This window comes from Triticum aestivum, chromosome 2A (genome assembly GCF_018294505.1).
Source record: "Triticum aestivum cultivar Chinese Spring chromosome 2A, IWGSC CS RefSeq v2.1, whole genome shotgun sequence".
Taxonomy (NCBI): Eukaryota; Viridiplantae; Streptophyta; class Magnoliopsida; order Poales; family Poaceae; genus Triticum; species Triticum aestivum.
In genome coordinates, this window is record NC_057797.1 from 76,329,062 (window position 1) to 76,354,803 (window position 25,742).

The following is a 25,742-nucleotide window of genomic DNA, read 5'->3' on the forward strand; positions in this document are numbered from 1 at the left end:
TGATCCACTTCTTCATAGTATTTATTATGTACTGAAAGTAAATAAATTTGGTCATTGCAGATGTTCTCATGGGTAGCAATTTTTGTGCTTTGATTATAAACCATCATTTGTATTGCCCATCTGTCTTTTTAGAGAAAAACCTCATAGCACACTTTTTTGATTCTAGATAATAATTATGTCGTCCACATGATGGTTTAGGACAAAGCTAGGGGAGCATATGGTTTTGTTAATGTAGCCAGAGATGTTTTTTGTCATACATAGACCAAGGATCCTTCTACCTAAAGTAGCATTATCATCTGAGATTAAACAATATGTTTTCAGTGGGACAGGGAGATGTATACATTGTGTCTATATCCACATTATTCAGATTGTAACGTAAGTTAATACATGGAACATCTTACGACAACAACATGTGCAATCATATCGTCCTTATGAAAGCCGGCGCAGCAAAGCGCGTGTAAGCTTCTAGTACAAATCCATGGCCGATCGCTCTCTTAAGATAGAGAAGGCAACATGTCCCACGTCCGCCACCTTTTAGGCTTTGAAACCGATGTTCGTATTTTTTAGATTTATTACAGGCCTTTCGGCGATGTGCATTCAGTGAAAGAAGACCTTTTTGTCGACTATGAAAGCGTCTGTGGCGACTTCGTCAATCCCAAAATGATATGACGGCTTAGTCTCTCAAAGGTGTTCATATGGTTAGGATGTGTGTGCGTGTGTTCGTAAGAGTGAGTATATATGCACATATATGAACATCTGCAACTGTACTGTGTTAAAATTTGGTGTACACGGGCGGGAATGAAAATGGAACTATGAACTGTGCACAAGCAGCGCAGGGTGACAATGGTCCAGGAAGCCATGCAATGCTACGCCTCATACGGTCGGCACGCCTCTTCGTTTAAGATACTTCCTTCATTCGAAAAAGCTTATCTCTTAAATGAATGTAGCTAGCACTAACTTGGTGCTAAATATGTCCATTTGAGTGACAAATTTAGTACAAGCTTTTTCAGATGAAAGGAGTATGTGAAAAGATATGATGCTATATACAAATTGAAATACTTTAGGAGGTCCTATTCTTTAAGAGAAAGAATGGATTGGACAAGGAGAGCATCTATGCTCCAGCACAGAATAACACTTTTGTAAGGTATCCCTGGTCTTCTTGGAGAAGACTTGCTTTAATTTGCCGAGATATTCTCTTCCTCAATTTCAAACTTATCTCCATCAGAGCATAAGTCATTAATATTAGTGTTAATATCAGTATCACTAGTGTCAGTACGACCAGATGAGCTGCAACCCATTTCTTCATTATCCCCAACTTCCTTATTCAAAAGCATATGAAGCCTAGCCACCTCAAGTTTTCTCCACGGTCGTCCCTTCATATCCGGCCTCTAAAACCATACAACATATACAATGTACTAGCAACTACGTAGATCAAAACACACAACAAACAAAGATAGAGCATACCAGCAAACGGACATAGTTCATACTTCATACAACCAAATGATATCTTAGCTTATCGTCGGACATGAGCAAACTCATACTAAAAAAATGATAAACGGAGATGGAGAAGGGCCAAGGAAATCACCATTTATTCGTTGGCCCCTTCCCCTTGAGATCGCCGGTGCGGCAGTACACCTCCGAGTAGGCGTCGGTGGCGGGAGGAGTGTATTCGTCGAAGTTGGAGCCGTCGTAGGAGGAGGTGATGCCGGTCATCTGACGGACCTCACGTGCATGCTCCTTCGATAGTCGGGCAGCCTGGCTTTGGCTGCCACATCCTCCACCTCCTCGCGCTCTAACTGCTCGATGGCAAGCCAGAGTTCCTTGGCGACTGGCCGGTAGAGGACCGCCGCGAGGAACTGCTTGTCCGGATCTGCCGACACGCGCACAAGGGATCGGCGGGAGGACATCACTTCCGCCACCGCTGCCCTCTCCCCACTGCCTCTCGTAGCATGTGGCGCGAGCGGTGAGCCTCAGATTCCATCGTCGCCTCTGTGTTTGCAGTGGCGTCGATGCGGGCACAAGGACCCAGCGGTGCCAGGGACGCCAGCAAGAGCATGTGCGGAAAGGGGTGGGGGCGGCGTACCAGGAGCTGTGAGGAGCCGACGCCGTTGTCTGCATTGCGCCACCGAGTGATGGGGGAGGGCGTGGAGCCAGAGCTTCCGTTGTCGCCCTTTTCCAGCTGCGACCGGCACTGCGGATGCGGGCGGTGAGCTCCTCATTGTCGTCTGCCTCCACCTCGCGCAGCAGCGACTCCCAGTTGACAGTCGTTGCTACTGGACACTGCGCTGCCGGAACTCGACATTGAATCAAAAGGGGAGAGGAAATGGAGAGTGCAGTAGAGACGAAGAGTGTGGGTTGACACAGGTGTAGGGTTCATCTAGGTGGGGATATTTGTGGGGTTGGGATGGGCCGGTCTGACTTGGCGGATGTGTCTAGGGCTCCGAGCACGTCTGAGCCTCCCCAATCTTCAAATCCGTCTCAGATTTAGACTAGATTTGAGAGGTGCCGGTTACTATAAGGTTGGTTCAAGGAAGACTGGCTTAGACTAGCCATAATGGAGAGTAACATACACATATCCTTAGACTATGTTAGTACCTTCATAGTGGGTAGTAACTTAAGTGTGGTAACATGCAAAGATTCATTTATTAGGTTATAGACTCATATTGCATTGGAACATGTGATATTACAGTAACTAGCTAAGTTACTACAACTACCTCTTTCCTCATTAATTCATTGCCACATAAGCAAATTTGTTGAGTTGGATTCGATGTTAGAGGGAGCTGCGAGTGGGACGTGCGTACTTGGCGGGCCGGCTTCTCGATAAATCTCCTTCGCCTCGCCAAGTCACAGTATCACACACACACACACACACACACACACAGAGGTCACACTTCCCTCTTCACACATCAACTTGAAAAGGAGAAGCTCAGAAGATCCACGAAGATGTTCCTAGCGATGCAGGCCGTCCTCAGGTACCACAAGGTGCATTCCGAACAAGAACAAATCGAACTCCGGCCCTGCCCGGCGCGTGTTCTTGGATTACGAATTTCAACGTGCGTGCGTGCGTGCGTCAGTGCGTGCGTGCGTGCGTGCGTGCGTGCGTGCGTCAGTGCGTGCGTGCGTGCGTGCGTGCGTGCGTGAGAAATGCCGTTGCTGGGCCGGCCGCGCTGGCTCGCTTCGTCAGTCACTGTGGCTACTCCACGGCCTCCAACTCCCAAAGGTTGGCCGGGAAGGTGGCCGTGATCACCGGTGCCGCCAGCGGCATCGGCAAGGCGACGGCCGCGGAGTTCGTCAGGAACGGCGCCAAGGTCATCCTCGCCGACATCCAGGACGACCTCGGCCGCGCCGTCGCCGCCCAGCTCGGCCCGGACGCGGCCTACGCCCGCTGCGACGTCACGGACGAGGCGCAGGTCGCTGCGGCCGTCGACCTCGCGGTGGCGCGCCATGGCCGGCTCGACATCATGCACAACCACGCCGGCGTCACCGGGCGGGTGGTCATGGACTCCGCGGGTCCCTCGACCTCGCCGACTTCGACCGCACCATGGCCACCAACGCCCGGTCCGCCGTCGCCGGGATCAAGCACGCGGCGCGCGTGATGGTGCCGCGCCGGAGCGGGTGCATCATCTGCACGGCGAGCACCGCGGGGGTGCTGGGCGGCATCATCGCGCCCACGTACGGCGTCTCCAAGGCCGCCGTCATCGGCGCCGTGCGCGCCTTTGCCGGGGAGCTGGGGCGCCACGGGGTGCGCGTGAACGCCATCTCGCCGCACGGCATCGCCACGCAGTTCGGGCTGCGCGGGCTGGCACAGCTGTTCCCGGAGGCGGGCGAGGAGGAGATGCGACGGATGGTGGAGGCGGGCATGAACGAGATGGGCGGCGGGACGGTGCTGGAGGTGGAGGACATCGCCAGGGCCGCCGTGTACCTGGCGTCCGACGAGGCCAAGTACGTCAACGGGCACAACCTCGTCGTCGACGGCGGGTGCACGGTGTGGAAGGGGGCCAACAAGCCGGCACCGGCGCAGTAAGACACGTGGTTTACTCCGTACTACTACAAGTGTGCCGTAGTAGTGAGTCGATGGTGCAGAGCCCGGGCGTACTAAGTCATTGTTGTTATGACTAATTGAGATTTGATTAGGTTGATTAATGAGTTAATCCACATCCACCAGTCAAGTGGTGCCGGCAGTTTAGACTCTGCCAAACAAAGCAACGGTTGCTCGCATGCTGGCGTTGCAATAAAGGTGAAAACAAAGGTTTTTTTTCATAGAAAGTTATACCACAGAGTTCATTTCATTTTAAACCAAGTTGTAAACGCAGATCCTTTGGGAAAAAAAGGATGTGTCTAGGACACATCTAGATGTGCTTATTGCACATCTTAGTGAGTGGATCAAGCATAAAGAGAAAAAAAAGAAAATATCCACACGAATCTCGATGTAAGATCAATGACATAGAACTTAGATGTGCAATACTTATGGCACATCTAGATGTGCTTTAGCAAAACTGGGAAAAGAAATATCGCAAATGCAGCCATGTGGAAAGAGCTTTTTCATCAGAGGAAAGGATAGTCACCTTGCTCCGTTGCCATCGTCGCTTCACCACTAGATCCGCCACTGATGCCGTAGATGGACGTAGTTGTACAGGTTGCTTGATTCAGATATCTACATGAAATTCTTGGCGAGAAGTCAGTATCCTAAATCATGTTTTACAGGTTGCTTGATTCGGATATCCACATGGAATTCTTGGCGAGATGTCAGTACCCTCAATCCATAGCAAAACGCAACGTGTATTGTGTGGAACACAAGAAGTCACTATACTGCTTAAAACAGGATGTAGTACGACGGACTTGGTGGGGTTCCTTCTGCCAAAGGCTTACTCCAACAACCATGATTCCCATGTGTTTTCATTCAAGATTTTGCATGATCTCAATACATGTTGATCATGTTTATGTCACTGGCAACACACAAGATAGTTGACGAAGTACGCAATCAACTAAAGATGGAATTTGAAATAAGAATTTGGGCAAAACCAAAAATTTCCTTGGGCCTTTAACTCGAACACCTTAACCCCGGTGTGATGGTACTCCAATCCACGAAATATTGGATAAATTCAATATGCCAAGTCGTATCCATCTAAAACTGCAATGATTGTCTGATCTCTAGACGTATAGAAAGATCCATTCAGGACATGGGAAGATGAAGAAGAGGTGTTGGGACCCGAGGTTCCATACCTGAGAACTTGCCAAAGATGAGAGCCGAGTGTCTCAATCCTGATATCAGAGCTCAACTGGATCACTGGGTCAAATTTTTCATACATGTTATGGCACCAACCAAATGGTATAAGGTACAAAAGGGTGGACAATTCAGGCTCTCGGCTAAGCTCTATCAATATTAGCGATTTACACGGGTAATGGTTAACTCTACAATGTCATTCACAGGAAAAATGCAGAGAATCTTTCGCACATCGATGCCTTCATACCTTTACCACAAAAGAAAACATGCACTGACGGTTCAAAGGCGCATTGGACAAATTTGCAGGCTATACTCTCTTCTGGGGTTCTCTGACTGAGGAGATCTCGTCCAGCCCAGTGCACGGACATGTCCTGTAAAATCTAATAATCGTTGGCCTTCTCCCGCAGCTCATTTAACTCCCTCTCGATATCCCTGTCTCGAGGAGTAGCGCTTCTACCTTGAGGAAGTTCACCTTTCTGCCGTTGACATTAAATTATAGTCATGCAGTATGGAATGAACAGGAGACATTTACTAGATTAATTTTTGGGTTTTGTAGTTAGCTGGCCAGCTTATGATCCATGTTTGCATATTCTACTCTATTTCTCCAATGATTATGTGCATGCCATAGTGCACATGCCAGCAGAAGAGAGGAAAATCTAAAACACACAGGTTTTAACTCAAAAGTCAATTATAGCTTTAAGTACAAAAAAATGACATACCAAAGAGCTCCCAGACAGTTCTTTTCTCATTTGTGCAAGATCATCATCAACCGATGTAGTCTCCAGCATAGCGAACTGCCCGCAAATAAATACTGGTGGTCAGATCTTATTACCAAAAGGAATGTTACTAAAAAGTACGCAGGGTCCAACTTTACCTTTCCTTCTAGATCATCTGCTCCTAACTGACCAAGTGCCTCGGCTTGGGATTCCATCGTCATAACTAAAAGCATAAAAAAAACTACTTGTAAGTAAAAAGTGTTCAAATAATTTTCCATGAGATATCGCTTGCCGCTGATGAACAGAACCAATAAGAGAGGCTAGTGCATATGCCATTCTAACCAACTGAAAAAACATACGAAAAAGAAGAATTAAAGACATAATTTGCCAAGGTCATGCTCAGAACAACTCAAGTGAGAAATCAGACCATATGCCAATCAAAACAATTATTATAAAAACTCAAATTTCGTTTGTGTGGTCGAAGTTATGTGCGGTTGTGCAAGTGGCTGAACTTTTCATCGCTAGAAAATTACCACCCAAAAAAGGCAAGTAAAACAAACATTGAAATGCGCTTCTATAATGCCACAGCCAGCAATAAAAGAAGGTTCTAATTGCTACCTGCTGCATTATGAATATTTCGGCACTGATATTAATTTGATAACATTTCGAGGTTCCAGCCTCTACTCGGTCATAAAGGTAACTTACTGACTATTAGTGTTTATTGCTTAGTATGGCAGCTTGTAACTGTCTACTGAGATGCTTTAACTTGAACCATAACAATAAAGATATCTATGTCTATGTTTCTTATAGAGCATGACCTCTGGCCTAAGGCGAAATTATTGTCCATAGCCACCACAAAAACACGGACATGATACTTTACACAAAAGAAAAAAACGCTGGTGAGACGAAATCAGTAACGAAGAGAATACCTTTTTCCTCCATTTTCTCAAATGCAGACAGAGCACTACTTGTATTCACATTCCCCAACATTTCACTCACTTTTGTTGCAGTTCTGTAAAAAATAAGCCAATTGTCAGAGCATCCAAACTATGAAGTAGCAGCTGGTCAAACAATCAACAAAGGAAAGACGCATACTTGGCTGATTGAGCACGGGCTTTTAGGGTATCCTTTTTCTGCCTGGCCTCTGCTATTTTGCTCTCAAGAAGCTACAGAATGATGTAATCAATATGTTAACAAAGGTGCATAACAAATACCTATTAAATGTGAATATGTACTGTCCAGCCTGTGCTGCATGTGGTCCCAGAAAGATATAGATTTATATGACATGCATAATGCACATAGCGAAAAGAGCATTCCAGCCATTATGTTCACCTTGGTATTTGAAACAAGATTTTCAACAACACTCCTCTGCTGATCAAGCTGGGTCTTTAAGGAGCTTGCATTGTCCTAAGTACAGAAACGAACAAATAACCATGGGTTTAATATTCAAATTAACATACGTTGCATGCAAGAACTTTGCTTCTAAAAACATGTAAGATCTTTACTAAATAAATGTAACACCTATATACACCATACATGTTAATGCCATAAGAAGGTACAAAGGTATAACACATTACACACTGTCAGAAAGAAATATATTTTCTAACAGCAAGTTACACCCTACACTGTAGCTAAATAGTGTGACTGTCCAGACCTTTGATCGAAAACTCTAGATCTACATGATACCTACAGCATATGATTTACGTCGTTTCAGGGCTTCACGTGCAAGCTCCTCATCACCCTTTTGAAGAGCAAGCTGAGCCCTCCGATACCTACAATTGTAAGAAAATATTCATCCTGTAAAGAAAAGATGGTAGGGCTCGAAGTAAGCTTAGAGTTACAGAGAACATGATTACCAGTCAGCATCAGCTTGTTTAGCAGCTGTGTACTTGTTCTCAAGCCGCTTTTGAGATGCCAAGACCTTCCAAAACAAAAATCCATGTTAGCAGGTAAAATGAAATAGATAACACACTCACATTTCCATTAAGATATTTATACAGGGAGGCCCAACAAACATACAAGTACATGAGAGGCAGATAACCAAACAAACATCAACATCCAAAAGAACATGTAGCAAGGAATGTTTAAGACGACAAAACAGAAAATTTTGAAAAAGGGAAAAAGAGCATGTATTGTCAATTATCAAATTTTGTGATTAAGTACAGTCACAACAAACCTGTGCAGTGGCTTGCCGCATCTTTATTAAATCATCATTCATCTCCAGAACCGCCTGATCTAGGATCTTCTCGGGGTCTTCAAATGAACTAATAACTGCATTTGCATAGGACTAGATAACCAAGAGGTCACAGAGCTCCCATTAATTAAATACAAAACTTTGCTAACGCATAATGAGGCAATGATCAAGGGTATCACTCACCCTGGCAACCCTGGTTAATCTATCGAAGAGATTACTCCGTATGACATTGCACTTATATCTCTTGACATTTGATTGGCGACGGAGCCTGAATTTTGCCGTGAGGGGGGCCGAGAAGATATGCGAATTTATCTATACAATGTCATCATAATGTAGATGCTTTGAGCTACTCATAAAAACAAAAGAACATCAAAGAACAATTTGAGTTTGAAATAACCTAACAGAACCTCAATCATGACCACCGTGGTGGAGCTTAATTTGCACACACTTAAAAAAATCAGTCGCTAAATGGCAAGGCCTAGCGCACTTATACAGTTATAATTTACCAAGTCAATGGTGATGTGTTGAAAACTAGACATGCGCATGAATCAGTTGGTCAAGCACTAAACTCACAAGACAGATGAGACATTGGAACATTCTTCTGGGGAAAATGGTCTACTTCTGCATAACATTAGACTCCATGCCTCCTCGAATGTTCAAAAGAATTAATTGTCCACAATATACAACATGTGTGCATGGATAATGAATGAAATCTTATGCATTGCAGCTTGCACTGCTACTTATTCAGGTCGAGATTAGTACTAGCTAAGCTATAACCTATGCATCTTATTCAAAATCAGGGATAGGCAGGATTGATTGGGGTCAGGGGGCAGGCTACTTGCACAGCTCAAAACTCCATTACAGGATTGGCTCGGGCCACAGTCGAATCCCCCCACCGATATATCTAGATTGGGGTTCGAATTTCATCCCCCTCATTCTCTGTTCGATTATCAAAATAGGAGCGGCGTACCACAGGCGCCGTTGACGCCGTCCTCGTCATCGCCACCGCCACTTGACCATGTTGTCGCCGGAGCCGGAGGGTGGGCGGCGCAGGGGAGATGTGCGGGTGGGCCGCGGGGCGGGACGGAGCGGCGGGCAGGCGGCGCACCGAGAGGAGCATGAGGGCCGGCGGGGTGGAAGGAGCGGCGGCGCCGGCGAGGTAGGGCAGGGAGGAGACGGAGCACGGCTGAGCTCGGGAACGGTGGTACGCAGCGAGGGAGAGGTTGTGGCTGGGCTGGCCCAAACCTTATCTTTCTCACATTTCTTTCTATTTTTAATGGAAAATCAGATCTTTTTGCCTATAAATATCCTATATTGACAATGTAAGTACAGTAGTATATAAACGTTGAAATAAAAAAACGGACACTAATTTCTCTTTTAATGAGACTTCTTGTTTTGGACTCCTTAGCTCGCGAACTTTCGTCATAAGGGATGGCATTTGCCGACAATTTCGCTGGTAATTTTAGTTGTAAGGGATGACAGTTTCTTTAGAGCAACATAACAGTTTCTGTCGGAGATGGCAATTTTTTATTTAAAATTGCCACGGTTTGATCTCATCTCAAAACTAAAATTGTCATTAAAAGAGGTTCGTTTGTCATCCCTATTCTTATATCAAATTTTGTTCCTCTAATGATACACTCAACTGGGCGATGCCGCTTCATTCTATTCCAATTTCAATATTAGGGTGTGTTGTGGTACACCTCTCCCCCACCTCAATTTTGTTAAAAAGGGTATTTTCATCCATTACACGAATTAAAAGATTTATCCCTCAGTTACCGGGTAATTACTAGTGTTTCACACGCAAGTGTTGGGGAACGTTGCAGAAAACAAAATTTTTCCTACGGTTTCACCAAGATCCATCTATGAGTTCATCTAGCAACGAGTATTCAGATTGCATCTACATACCTTTATAGATCACGAGCGGAAGCGTTCAAGAGAACGGGGATGAGGGAGTCGTACTCGACGTGATCCAAATCACCGGAGATCCTAGCGCCGAACGGACGGCACCTCCACATTCAACACACGTACGGTCAGTGTGACGTCTCCTCCTTCTTGATCCAGCAAGAGGGAAGGAGAGGTTGAGGAAGATGGCTCCAGCAGCAGCACGACGGCGTGGTGGTGGTGGAGCAGCAGTACTCGGCAAGGCTTCGCCAACCTCGTGACGGAGGAGGAGAGGTGTTGGGAAGGGGAGGGGCTGCGCCTTGGATGTGTCTAGCAGCCCTTCCCTCGCCCCTCTATTTATAGGGGAAGGGAGAAGGGGGGCCGGCCCCTCTAGATGAGATCTAGAGGGGGGCCGGCGGCCAAGGGGAGGGGGCTTGCCCCCCAAGCAAGGGGGGCGCCCCCCTCAGGGTTTCCCCCAAACCTAGGCGCATGGGCCCTAGGGAGGAGTGGCGCCCCAGCCCACTTTGGGCTGGATCTCTTCCTCATATAGCCCATAAGGCCCTCCGGGAGAGGTGGCCCCTCCCGGTGGACCCCCGGAACCCCTCCGGTGGCCCCGGTACAATACTGATATGCCCCAGAACCTTTCCGGTGACCGTATGACAACTTCCCATATACAAATCTTTACCTCCGGACCATTCCGGAACTTCTCGTGACGTCCGGGATCTCATCCGGACTCTGAACAACTTTCGGGTTACTGCATATACATATCTCTACAACCCTAGCGTCACCGAACCTTAAGTGTGTAGACCCTACGGGTTCGGAAGACATGTAGACATGACCGAGACGGCTCTCCAATCAATAACCAACAGCAGTATCTGGATACCCATGTTGGCTCCCACATGCTCCTCGATGATCTCATCGGATGAACCACGATGTCGAGGATTCAGGCAACCCCGTATACAATTCCCTTTGTCAATCGGTATGTTACTTGCCCGAGATTCGATCGTCGGTATCCCAATACCTCGTTCAATCTCGTTACCGGCAAGTCACTTTACTCGTACCGTAATGCATGATCCCGTGACCAGACACTTGGTCACTTTGAGCTCATTATGATGATGCATTACCGAGTGGGCCCAGAGATACCTCTCCGTCATACGGAGTGACAAATCCCAGTCTTGATCCGTGTCAACCCAACAGACACTTTCGGAGATACCCATAGTATACCTTTATAGTCACCCAGTTACGTTGTGACGTTTGGTACACCCAAAGCACTCCTACGGTATCCGGGAGTTACACAATCTCATGGTCTAAGGAAAAGATACTTGACATTGGAAAAACTCTAGCAAACGACCTATATGATCTTGTGCTATGTTTAGGATTGGGTCTTGTCCATCACATCATTCTCCTAATGATGTGATCTCGTTATCAATGACATCCAATGTCCGTAGTCAGGAAACCATGACTATCTGTTGATCAACGAGCTAGTCAACTAGAGGCTTACTAGGGACATGTTGGTGTCTATATATTCACACATGTATTACAATTTCCGGATGACACAATTATAGCATGAATAAAAGACAATTATCATGAACAAGGAAATATAATAATAATCCTTTTATTATTGCCTCTAGGGCATATTTCCAACAGTCTCCCACTTGCACTAGAGTCAATAATCTAGTTACATTGTGATGAATCGAACACCCATGGAATTCTGGTGTTGATCATGTTTTGCTCTAGGGAGAGGTTTAGTCAACGGATCTGCTACATTCAGGTCCGTATGTACTTTACAAATATCTATGTCTCGATCTTGAACATTTTCACGAATGGAGTTGAAGCGACGCTTGATGTGCCTGGTCTTCTTGTGAAACCTGGGCTCCTTGGCAAGTGCAATAGCTCCAGTGTTGTCACAGAAGAGTTTGATCGGCCCCTATGCATTGGGTATGACTCCTAGGTCGGTGATGAACTCCTTCACCCAAATTGCTTCATGCGCTGCCTCCGAGGCTGCCATGTACTCCGCTTCACATGTAGATCCCGCCACGACGCTCTGCTTGCAACTGCACCAGCTTACTGCCCCATCATTCAAAATATACACGTATCCGGTTTGTGACTTAGAGTCATCCAGATATGTGTCGAAGCTAGCGTCGACGTAACCCTTTACGACAAGCTCTTCGTCACCTCCATAAACGAGAAACATTTCCTTAGTCTTTTTTAGGTACTTCGGGATATTCTTGACCGTTGTCCAGTGTTCCTTGCCGGGATTACTTTGGTACCTACCTACCAAACTTACGGCAAGGTTTACATCAGGTCTGGTACACAGCATGGCATACATAATAGAACCTATGGCTGAGGCAGAGGGGATGACACTCATCTCTTCTATATCTTCTACCGTGGTTGGACATTGAGCTAAGCTCAATTTCACACCTTGCAACACAGGCAAGAACCCCTTCTTAGACTGATCCATATTGAACTTCTTCAATATCTTATCAAGGTATGTGCTTTTGTGAAAGACCTATGAGGCGTCTTGATCTATCTCTATAGATCTTGATGCCTAATATATAAGCAGCTTCTCCAAGGTCCTTCATTGAAAAACTCTTATTCAAGTAGGCATTAATGCTGTCCAAAAGCTCTATATCATTTCCCATCAAAAGTATGTCATCTACATATAATATGAGAAATGCTACAGAGCTCCCACTCACTTTCTTGTAAACGCAGACTTCTCCATAAGTCTGCATAAACCCAAACGCTTTGATCATCTCATCAAAGCGAATGTTCCAACTCCGAGATGCTTGCACCAGCCCATAAATCGAGCGTTGGAGCTTGCACACCTTGTCAGCATTCTTAGGATCGACAAAACCTTCCGGCTGCATCATATACAATTCTTCCTTAAGGAAACCATTAAGGAATGTCGTTTTGACGTCCATTTGCCATATCTCATAATCACAGAATGCGGCAATTGCTAACATGATTCGGACGGACTTCAACTTCGCTACCGGTGAGAAAGTCTCATCGTAGTCAACCCCTTCAACTTGTCGATAACCCTTGGCGACAAGCCGAGCTTTATAGATGGTCACATTACCATCCGCGTCTGTCTTCTTCTTAAAGATCCATTTATTTTCTATGGCTCGCCGCTCAACGGGCAAGTCAGTCAAAGTCCATACTTCGTTTTCATACATGGATCCTATCTCGGATTTCATGGCTTCCAGCCATTTGTCGGAATCCGGGCCCGCCATCGCTTCTTCATAGTTCGAAGGTTCACCGTTGTCTAACAACATGATTTCCAAGACAGGGTTGCCGTACCACTCTGGCGCGGAACGTGTCCTTGTGGACCTTCGAATTTCAGTAGGAGCTTGATCAAAAGTATCTTGATCATCATCATTAACTTCCTCTCTAATTGGTGCGGGCACCACAGGAGCATTTTCCTGAGTTGCGCCACTTTCCGGTTCAAGAGGTAATACTTCATCAAGTTCTACTTTCCTCCCACTTACTTCTTTCGAGAGAAACTCCTTCTCTAGAAAGGATCCATTCTTGGCAACAAAGATCTTGCCTTCGGATCTGAGGTAGAAGGTATACCCAATAGTTTCTTTAGGGTATCCTATGAAGACGCATTTTTCCGACTTGGGTTCGAGCTTTTCAGGTTGAAGTTTCTTGACATAAGCATCGCATCCTCAAACTTTTAGAAATGACAGCTTAGGTTTCTTCCCAAACCATAATTCATACGGTGTCGTCTCAACGGATTTCGACGGAGCCCTATTTAAAGTGAATGCGGCAGTCTATAAAGCATAGCCCCAAAATGATAGCGGTAAATTGGTAAGAGACATCATAGATCGCACCATATCTAACAGAGTGCGATTACGACGTTCGGACACACCATTACGCTGAGGTGTTCTAGGCGGCGTGAGTTGTGAAACTATTCTATATTTTCTTAAGTGTGTGCCAAATTCGTGACTCAAGTATTCTCCTCCATGATCTGATCGCAGGAACTTGATTTTTCTGTCACATTGATTCTCAACCTCACTCTGAAATTCCTTGAACCTTTCAAAGGTCTCAAACTTGTGTTTCATTAAGTAGAGATACCCATATCTACTCAAGTCATCAGCGAGGATGAGAATATAACGATAGCCACCGCGAGCCTCAACACTCATTGGACCTCACACATCAGTATGTATGATTTCCAATAAGTTGGTTGCTCGCTCCATTGTTCCTGAGAATGAAGTCTTGGTCATTTTACCCATGAGGCATGGTTCGCACGTGTCAAATGATTCGTAATCAAGAGACTCTAAAAGTCCATCTGCATGGAGCTTCTTCATGCGTTTGACACCTATGTGACCAAGGCGGCAATGCCACAAGTATGTGAGACTATCATTATCAACCTTACATCTTTTGGTATTCACACTATGAATATGTGTAGCATTACGCTCGAGATTCATTAAGAATAAACCATTCACCATCGGAGCATGACCATAAAACATATCTCTCATATAAATAGAACAACCATTATTCTCGGATTTAAATGAGTAGCCATCTCGAATTAAACGAGATCCTGATACAATGTTCATGCTCAAAGCTGGCACTAAATAACAATTATTGAGGTTTAAAACTAATCCCGTAGGTAAATGTAGAGGTAGCGTGCCGACGGCGATCACATCGACCTTGGAACCATTCCCGACGCGCATCGTCACCTCGTCCTTCGCCAGTCTCCGCTTATTCCGCAGCTCCTGCTTTGAGTTACAAATGTGACCGCACCGGTATCAAATACCTAGAAGCTACTATGAGTACTGGTAAGGTACACATCAATTACATGTATATCACATATACCTTTCGTGATGCCGGCCTTCTTGTCCGCTAAGTATTTGGGGCAGTTCCGCTTCCAGTGACCACTTCCCTTACAATAAAAGCATTCGGTCTCGGGCTTGGGTCCATTCTTTGGCTTCTTCCCGGCAGCTTGCCTGCCGGGCGCGGCAACTGCCTTGCCGTCCTTCTTGAAGTTCTTCTTACCCTTGTCTTTCTTGAACTTAGTGGTTTTATTCACCATCAACACTTGATGTTCCTTTTTGACTTCTACCTCTGCTGATTTCAGCATTGCAAATACTTCAGGAATGGTCTTTTCCATCCCCTGCATATTGAAGTTCATCACAAAGCTCTTGTAGCTCGGTGGAAGCGACTAAAGGATTCTATCAATGACCACGTCATCCGGGAGATTAACTCCCAGCTGAGTCAAGCGGTTATGTAACCCAGACATAGTGAGTATGTGCTCACTGATAGAACTGTTTTCCTCCATCTTACAGCTGAAGAACTTGTCGGAGACTTCATATCTCTCGACCCGGGCATGAGCTTGAAAAACCATTTTCAGCTCTTCGAACATCTTATATGCTTCGTGTCTCTCAAAACGCTTTTGGAGCCCCGGTTCTAAGCTGTAAAGCATGCCGCACTGAATGAGGGAGTAATCATCGGTACGTGTCTGCCAAGCGTTCATAATGTCTTGTTCTGCAGGGAGAAAAGGTGCGTCACCTAGCGGTGCTTGTAGGACATAATCTTTCTTGGCAGCTATGAGGATGATCCTCAGGTTCCGGACCCAGTCCGTATAGTTGCTGCCATCGTCTTTCAGCTTGGTTTTCTCTAGGAATGCGTTGAAGTTGAGGACAACGTTGGCCATTTGATCTACAATACATGTTGTAAAGATTTTAGACTAAGTTCATGATAATTAAGTTCATCTAAATCAAATTATTCAATGAACTCCCACTCAGATAGACATCCCTCCAGTCATCTAAGTATAACATGATCCGAGTTAACTAGGCCGTGTCTGATCATCACGTGAGACGGACTAGTCAACATCGGTGAACATCTTCATGTTGATCATATCTTCTATATGACTCATGCTCCACCTTTCAGTCTTCTGTGTTCCGAGGCCATGTCTGTACATGCTAGGCTCGTTAAGTCAACCTAAGTGTTTGCATGTGTAAATCTGTCTTACACCCGTTGTATGTGAATGTTGGAATCTATCACACCCGATCATCACGTGGTGCTTCGAAACAACGAACTGTCGCAACGGTGCACAGTTAGGGGGAACACTTTCTTGAAATTATTATGAGGGATCATCTTATTTACTACCGTCATTCTAAGTAAACAAGATGCAAAAACATGATAAACATCACATGCAATCAAATAATAATAGTGACATGATATGGCCAATATCACATAGCTCCTTTGATCTCCATCTTGGGGCTCCATGATCATCTTGTCACCGGCATGACACCATGATTTCCATCATCATGATCTCCATCATCGTGTCTCCATGAAGTTGCTCGTCAACTATTACTTCTACTACTATGGCTAACACGTTTAGCAATAAAGTAAAGTAATTTACATGGCGTTTCTCAATGACACGCAGGTCATACAAAAAATAATGACAACTCCTATGGCTCCTGCCGGTTGTCATATTCATCGACATGCAAGTCGTGATTCCTATTACAATAGCATGAACATCTCATACATCACATATATATCATTCATCATTCATCACAACTTTGGCCATATCATATCACAAAACACTTGCTGTAAAAACAAGTTAGACGTCCTCTAATTGTTGTTGCAAATTTTACGTGGCTGCAATAGGGTTCTAGCAAGAATGTTTTCTTACCTACGTGAAAGCCACAACGTGATTTGTCAACTTCTATTTACCCTTCATAAGGACCCTTTTCATCGAATCCGCTCCAACTAAAGTGGGAGAGACAGACACCCGTAAGCCACCTTATGCAACTAGTGCATGTTAGTCGGTGAAACCGGTCTCACGTAAGCATACGTGTAAGATTGGTCCGGGCCGCTTCATCCCACAATACTGCTGAAGCAAAATAAGACTAGTAGCGGCAAGAAAGTTGATAACATCTACGCCCACAATAAATTGTGTTCTACTCGTGCAAAGAGAACTACGCATAGACCTAGCTCTGATACCACTGTTGGGGAACGTTGCAGGAAAAAAAAATTCCTACGGTTTCACCAAGATCCATCTATGAGTTCATCTAGCAACGAGTATTCAGATTGCATCTACATACCTTTGTAGATCACAAGTGTAAGCGTTCAAGAGAACAGGGATGAGGGAGTCGTACTCGACGTGATCCAAATCACCGGAGATCCTAGCGCCGAACGGATGGCACCTCCGCGTTCAACACACGTACGGTCAGCGTGACGTCTCCTCCTTCTTGATCCAGCAAGGGGAAAGGAGAGGTTGAGGAAGATGGCTCCAGCAGCAGCACGACGGCGTGGTGATGGTGGAGCAGCAGTACTCGGCAAGGCTTCACCAAGCTCGTGACGGAGGAGGAGAGGTGTTGGGGAGGGGAGGGGCTGCGCCTTGGATGTGTCTAGCAGCCCTCCCCTCGCCCCTCTATTCATAGGGGAAGGGAGAAGGGGGGCCGACCCCTCTAGATGAGATCTAGAGGGGGGCGGCGGCCAAGGGGAGGGGGCTTGCCCCCCAAGCAAGGGGGGCGCCCCCCTCAGGGTTTCCCCCAACCCTAGGCGCATGGGCCCTAGGGGGGAGTGGCGCCCCAGCCCACTTTGGGCTGGATCCCTTCCTCATATAGCCCATAAGGCCCTCCGGGAGAGGTGGCCCCTCTCGGTGGACCCCCGGAACCCCTCCGGTGGCCCCGGTACAATACCGATATGCCCCCGAACCTTTCCGGTGACCGTATGACAACTTCCCATATACAAATCTTTACCTCCGGACCATTCCGGAACTTCTCGTGACGTTCGGGATCTCACCCGGGACTCCGAACAACTTTCGGGTTACTGCATATACATATCTCTACAACCCTAGTGTCACCGAACCTTAAGTGTGTAGACCCTACGGGTTCGGGAGACATGTAGACATGACCGAGATGGCTCTCCGGTCAATAACCAACAGCGGGATCTGGATACCCATGTTGGCTCCCACATGCTCCTCGATGATCTCATCGGATGAACCACGATGTCGAGGATTCAGGCAACCCCGTATACAATTCCCTTTGTCAATCGGTACGTTACTTGCCCGATATTTGATCGTCGTGTTGGGTTTCGTAGTAATTTCAAAAAATTTCCTACGCACACGCAAGATCATGTGATGCATAGCAACGAGGGGAGAGTATTGTCTACATACCCAACGCAGACCGACTGCGGAAGCGATGACACGACGTAGAGGAAGTAGTCGTACGTCTTCTCGATCCAACCGATCAAGCACCGAAACTACGGCACCTCCGAGTTCGAGCACACGTTCAGCTCGATGACGATCCCCGGACTCCGATCCAGCAAAGTGTCGGGGAAGAGTTTCGTCAGCACGACAGCGTGGTGACGATCTTGATGAACTACAGCAGCAGGGCTTCGCCTAAACTCCGCTACAGTATTATCGAGGAATATGGTGGCAGGGGGCACCGCACACGGCTAAGGAATAGATCACGTGGATCAACTTGTGTCAACTTGTGTGTTTAGAGGTGCCCCTGCCTCCGTATATAAAGGAGGAGAGGAGGGGAGGCTGGCCGGCCAAGGGGGGAGGCGCAGGAGAGTCCTACTCCCTCTGGGAGTAGGATTCCCCCTCCAATCCTAGTCCAACTAGGATTCCTCGGAGGGGAAAAGAGGAGGAGGGGGCCGGCCACCTCTCCTAGTCCTAATAGGACTAGGGGAAGGGGGGGCGCGCAGCCCATCTAGGGCAGCCCCTTCTCTTTTCCACTAAGGCCCACTATGGCCCAAATAGCTCCCGGGGGGTTCCGGTAACCCTCCCGGTATTCCGGTAAAATCCCGATTTCACCCGGAACACTTCCGATATCCAAATATAGGCTTCCAATATATCAATCTTTACATCTCGACCATTTCGAGACTCCTCGTCATGTCCGTGATCACATCCGGGACTCCGAACAACCTTCGGTGCATCAAAATGCATAAACTCATAATATAACTGTCATCGTAACCTTAAGCGTGCGGACCCTACGGGTTCGAGAACAATGCAGACATGACCGAGACATGTCTCTGGTCAATAACCAATAGCGGGACCTGGATGCCCATATTGGCTCCTACATATTCTACGAAGATCTTTATCGGTCAGACCGCATAACAACATACGTTGTTCCCTTTGTCATCGGTATGTTACTTGCCCGAGATTCGATCGTCGGTATCCAATACCTAGTTCAATCTCGTTACCGGCAAGTCTCTTTACTCGTTCCGTAATACATCATCTCACAACTAACATATTAGTTGTAATGCTTGCAAGGCTTATGTGATGTGTATTACCGAGAGGGCCCAGAGATACCTCTCCGACAATCGGAGTGACAAATCCTAATCTCGAAATACGCCAACCCAACATCGACCATTGGAGACACCTGTAGTACTCCTTTATAATCACCCAGTTACGTTGTGACATTTGGTAGTACCCAAAGTGTTCCTCTGGTAAACGGGAGTTGCATAATCTCATAGTCATAGGAACATGTATAAGTCATGAAGAAAGCAATAGCAACATACTAAACGATCGGGTGCTAAGCTAATGGAATGGGTCATGTCAATCAGATCATTCTACTAATGATGTGACCTCGTTAATCAAATAACAACTCATTGTTCATGGTCAGGAAACATAACCATCTTTGATTAACGAGCTAGTCAAGTAGAGGCATACTAGTGACACTCTGTTTGTCTATGTATTCACACATGTATTATGTTTCCGGTAAATACAATTCTAGCATGAATAATAAACATTTATCATGATTATAAGGAAATAAATAATAACTTTATTATTGCCTCTAGGGCATATTTCCTTCAGTCTCCCACTTGCACTAGAGTCAATAATCTAGATTACACTGTAATGATTCTAACACCCATGGAGCCTTGGTGCTGATCATGTTTTGCTCGTGGAAGAGGCTTAGTCAACGGGTCTGCAACATTCAGATCCGTATGTATCTTGCAAATCTCTATGTCTCCCACCTGGACTAGATCCCGGATGGAGTTGAAGCGTCTCTTGATGTGTTTGGTCCTTTTGTGAAATCTGGATTCCTTTGCTAAGGCAATTGCACCAGTATTGTCACAAAAGATTTTCATTGGACCCAATGCACTAGGTATGACACCTAGATCGGATATGAACTCCTTCATCCAGACTCCTTCATTTGCTGCTTCCGAAGCAGCTATGTATTCCGCTTCACATGTAGATCCCGCTACAACGCTTTGTTTAGAACTGCACCAACTGACAGCTCCACCGTTTAATGTAAACACGTATCCGGTTTGCGATTTAGAATCGTCCGGATCAGTGTCAAAGCTTGCATCAACGTAACCTTTTACGGTGAGCTCTTTGTCACCTCCATATACGAGAAACATATCCTTAGTCCTTTTCAGGTATTTCAGGATGTTCTTGACCGCTGTCCAGTGATCCACTCCTGGATTACTTTGGTACCTCCCTGCTAAACTTATAGCAAGGCACACATCAGGTCTGGTACACAGCATTGCATACATGATAGAGCCTATGGCTGATGCATAGGGAACATCTTTCATATTCTCTCTATCTTCTGCAGTGGTCGGGCATTGAGTCTTACTCAATTTCACACCTTGTAATACAGGCAAGAATCCTTTCTTTGCTTGATCCATTTTGAATTTCTTCAAAAATTTGTCAAGGTATGTGCTTTGTGAAAGTCCAATTAAGCGCCTTGATCTATCTCTATAGATCTTAATGCCTAATATGTAAGCAGCTTCACCGAGGTCTTTCATTGAAAAACTTTTATTCAAGTATCCCTTTATGATATCCAGAAATTCTATATCATTTCCAATTAGTAATATGTCATCCACATATAATATCAGAAATGCTACAGAGCTCCCACTCACTTTCTTGTAAATACAGGCTTCTCCGAAAGTCTGTATAAAACCAAATGCTTTGATCACACTATCAAAACGTTTATTCCAACTCCGAGAGGCTTGCACCAGTCCATAAATGGATCGCTGGAGCTTGCACACTTTGTTAGCTCCCTTTGGATCGACAAAACCTTCTGGTTGCATCATATACAACTCTTCTTCCAGAAATCCATTCAGGAATGCAGTTTTGACATCCATCTGCCAACTTTCATAATCATAAAATGCGGCAATTGCTAACATGATTCGGACGGACTTAAGCATCGCTACGGGTGAGAAGGTCTCATCGTAGTCAATCCCTTGAACTTGCCGAAAACCTTTTTGCGACAAGTCGAGCTTTGTAGACAGTAACATTACCATCAGCGTCAGTCTTCTTCTTAAAGATCCATTTATTCTCAATTGCTTGCCGATCATCGAGCAAGTCAACCAAAGTCCATACTTTGTTCTCATACATGGATCCCATCTCAGATTTCATGGCTTCAAGCCACTTTGCAGAATCTGGGCTCACCATCGCTTCTTCATAGTTCGTAGGTTCATCATGATCTAGTAGCATGACCTCCAGAACAGGATTACCGTACCACTCTGGTGCGGATCTTACTCTGGTTGATCTACGAGGTTCAGTAGTATCTTGATCTGAAGTTTCATGATCATTATCATTGGCTTCCTCACTAACTGGTGTAGGTGTCACTGAAACAGTTTTCTGTGATGAACTACTTTCCAGTAAAGGAGCAGGTACAGTTACCTCGTCAAGTTCTACTTTCCTCCCACTCACTTCTTTCGAGAGAAACTCCTTCTCTAGAAATGATCCATTCTTAGCAACGAATGTCTTGCCTTCGGATCTGTGATAGAAGGTGTACCCAACAGTTTCCTTTGGGTATCCTATGAAGACACATTTCTCCGATTTGGGTTCGAGCTTATCAGGTTGAAGTTTTTTCACATAAGCATCGCAGCCCCAAACTTTAAGAAACGACAACTTTGGTTTCTTGCCAAACCACAGTTCATAAGGCGTCGTCTCAACGGATTTTGATGGTGCCCTATTTAATGTGAATGCGGCCGTCTCTAAAGCATATCCCCAAAATGATAGCGGTAAATCAGTAAGAGACATCATAGATCGCACCATATCTAGTAAAGTACGATTACGACGTTCGGACACACCATTACGCTGTGGTGTTCCGGGTGGCGTGAGTTGCGAAACTATTCCACAGTTTTTCAAATGTACACCAAACTCGTAACTCAAATATTCTCCTCCACGATCAGATCGTAGAAACTTTATTTTCTTGTTACGATGATTTTCAACTTCACTCTGAAATTCTTTGAACTTTTCAAATGTTTCAGACTTATGTTTTATTAAGTAGATATACCCATATCTGCTTAAATCATCTGTGAAGGTGAGAAAATAACGATATCCGCCACGAGCCTCAATATTCATCGGGCCACATACATCGGTATGTATGATTTCCAACAAATCTGTTGCTCTCTCCATAGTACCGGAGAACGGTGTTTTAGTCATCTTGTCCATGAGGCACGGTTCGCAAGTACCAAGTGATTCATAATCAAGTGGTTCCAAAAGTCCATCAGCATGGAGTTTCTTCATGCGCTTTATACCGATATGACTTAAACGACAGTGCCACAAATAAGTTGCACTTTCATTATCAACTCTGCATCTTTTGGCTTCAACATTATGAATATGTGTATTACTACTATCGAGATTCAATAAGAATAGACCACTCTTCAAGGGTGCATGACCATAAAAGATATTACTCATATAAATAGAACAACCATTATTCTCTGATTTAAATGAATAACCGTCTCGCATTAAACAAGATCCAGATATAATGTTCATGCTCAACGCTGGCACCAAATAACAATTACTTAGGTCTAATATTAATCCCGAAGGTAGATGTAGAGGTAGCGTGCCGACTGCGATCACATCGACTTTGGAACCGTTTCCCACGCGCATCGTCACCTCGTCCTTTGCCAGTGCCCGCTTATTCCGTAGTCCCTGTTTCGAGTTGCAAATATTAGCAACAGAACCAGTATCAAATACCCAGGTGCTACTGCGAGCTCTAGTAAGGTACACATCAATAACATGTATATCACATATACCTTTGTTCACCTTGCCATCCTTCTTATCCGCCAAATACTTGGGACAGTTCCGCTTCCAGTGACCAGTCTGCTTGCAGTAGAAGCACTCAGTTTCAGGCTTAGGTCCAGACTTGGGTTTCTTCTCTTGAGCAGCAACTGGCTTGCTGTTCTTCTTGAAGTTCCCTTTCTTCTTTCCTTTGCCCTTTTTCTTGAAACTAGTGGTTTTGTTAACCATTAACACTTGATGCTCCTTTTTGATTTCTACCTCCGCAGCTTTCAGCATTGCGAAGAGCTCGGGAATAGTCTTGTTCATCCCTTGCATATTATAGTTCATCATGAAGCTCTTGTAGCTTGGTGGCAGTGATTGGAGAATTCTGTCAATGACGCAATCATCCGGAAGATTAACTCCCAATTGAATCAAGTGATTATTATACCCAGACATTTTGAGTATATGCTCACTGACAGAACTATTCTCCTCCATCTTGCAGCTATAGAACTTATTCGAGACTTCATATCTCTCAATTCGGGCATTTGCTTGAAATATTAACTTCAACTCCTGGAACATCTCATATGCTCCATGACGTTCAAAACGTCGTTGAAGTCCCGATTCTAAGCCGTAAAGCATGGCACACTGAACTATCGAGTAGTCATCAGCTTTGCTCTGCCAGATGTTCATAACATCTGGTGTTGCTCCAGCAGCAGGCCTGGCACCCAGCGGTGCTTCCAGGACGTAATTTTTCTGTGCAGCAATGAGGATAATCCTCAAGTTACGGACCCAGTCCGTGTAATTGCTACCATCATCTTTCAACTTTGCTTTCTCAAGGAACGCATTAAAATTCAACGGAACAACAACACGAGCCATCTATCTACAATCAACATAAACAAGCAAGATACTATCAGGTACTAAGTTCATGATAAATTTAAGTTCAATTAATCATATTATTTAAGAACTCCCACTTAGATAGACATCCCTCTAATCCTCTAAGTGATTACGTGATCCAAATCAACTAAACCATGACCGATCATCACGTGAGATGGAGTAGTTTTCAATGGTGAACATCGTTATGTTGATCATATCTACTATATGATTCACGCTCGACCTTTCGGTCTCCGTGTTCCGAGGCCATATCTGCATATGCTAGGCTCGTCAAGTTTAACCTGAGTATTCTGCGTGTGCAAAAACTGGCTTGCACCCGTTGTAGATGGACGTAGAGCTTATCACACCCGATCATCACGTGGTGTCTGGGCACGACGAACTTTGGCAACGGTGCATACTCAGGGAGAACACTTCTTGATAATTTAGTGAGAGATCATCTTATAATGCTACCGTCAATCAAAGCAAGATAAGATGCATAAAAAGATAAACATCACATGCAATCAATATAAGTGATCTGATATGGTCATCATCATCTTGTGCTTGTGATCTCCATCTCCGAAGCACCGTCATGATCACCATCGACACCGGCGCGACACCTTGATCTCCATCGTAGCATCGTTGTCATCTCGCCAATCTTATGCTTCCACGACTATCACTACCGTTTAGTAATAAAGTAAAGCATTACATCGCGATTGCACTGCATACAATAAAGCGACAACCATATGGCTCCTGCCAGTTGCCGATAACTTGGTTACAAAACATGATCATCTCATACAATAAAATTCAGCATCATGCCTTGACCATATCACATCACAACATGCCCTGCAAAAACAAGTTAGACGTCCTCTACTTTGTTGTTGCATGTTTTACGTGGCTGTTACGGGCTTAAGTAAGAACCAATCTCACCTACGCATCAAAACCACAACGATAGTTTGTCAAATAGACTCCGTTTTAACCTTCGCAAGGACCGGGCGTAGCCATACTTGGTTCAACTAAAGTTGGAGAGACAGTCGCCCGCAAGCCATCTCTGTGCAAAGCACGTCGAGGGAACCGGTCTCGCGTAAGCGTACGCGTAAGGTTGGTCCGGGTCGTCTCGTCCAACAATACTGCCGAACCAAAGTATGACATGCTGGTAGGCAGTATGACTTGTATCGTCCACAACTCACTTGTGTTCTACTCGTACATATAACATCAACATAAATAACCTAGGCTCGGATGCCACTGTTGGGTTTCGTAGTAATTTCAAATAATTTCCTACGCACACGCAAGATCATGTGATGCATAGCAACGAGGGGAGAGTATTGTCTACGTACCCAACGCAGACCGACTGCGGAAGCGATGACACGACGTAGAGGAAGTAGTCGTACGTCTTCTCGATCCAACCGATCAAGCACCGAAACTACGACACCTCCGAGTTCGAGCACACGTTCAGCTCGATGACGATCCCCGGACTCCGATCCAGCAAAGTGTCGGGGAAGAGTTTCGTCAGCACGACGGCGTGGTGACGATCTTGATGAACTACAGCAGCAGGGCTTCGCCTAAACTCCGCTACAGTATTATCGAGGAATATGGTGGCAGGGGGCACCGCACACGGCTAAGGAATAGATCACGTGGATCAACTTGTGTCAACTTGTGTGTTTAGAGGTGCCCCTGCCTCCGTATATAAAGGAGGAGAGGAGGGGAGGCTGGCCGGCCAAGGGGGGAGGCGCAGGAGAGTCCTACTCCCTCTAGGAGTAGGATTCCCCCTCCAATCCTAGTCCAACTAGGATTCCTCGGAGGGGAAAAGAGGAGGAGGGGGCCGGCCACCTCTCCTAGTCCTAATAGGACTAGGGGAAGGGGGGCGCAGCCCATCTAGGGCAGCCCCTTCTCTTTTCCACTAAGGCCCACTATGGCCCAAATAGCTCCCGGGGGGTTCCGGTA

The 25,742-nt window shown here is 45.6% G+C and overlaps 1 protein-coding gene and 1 pseudogene across 1 annotated transcript; one reads left to right on the forward strand and one right to left on the reverse strand.

The window, feature by feature from the left end:
• Positions 1-2,009: 2,009 nt before the first annotated feature.
• On the forward strand, positions 2,010-5,557 carry LOC123191535 (momilactone A synthase-like; annotated as a pseudogene).
• LOC123187597 (probable membrane-associated 30 kDa protein, chloroplastic) lies at positions 5,281-9,409 on the reverse strand. The gene is made up of 11 exons (XM_044599510.1): positions 9,105-9,409; positions 8,318-8,446; positions 8,117-8,227; positions 7,797-7,861; positions 7,631-7,712; positions 7,273-7,347; positions 7,036-7,106; positions 6,870-6,952; positions 6,099-6,163; positions 5,944-6,018; positions 5,281-5,700 (listed from the first exon to the last, which is right to left on the reverse strand). Exons 1-11 carry the CDS (start codon positions 9,252-9,254, stop codon positions 5,605-5,607), a joined length of 1,002 nt encoding a protein of 333 aa, XP_044455445.1. The 5' UTR covers positions 9,255-9,409; the 3' UTR covers positions 5,281-5,604.
• Between the last annotated feature and the right edge of the window lie 16,333 nt (positions 9,410-25,742).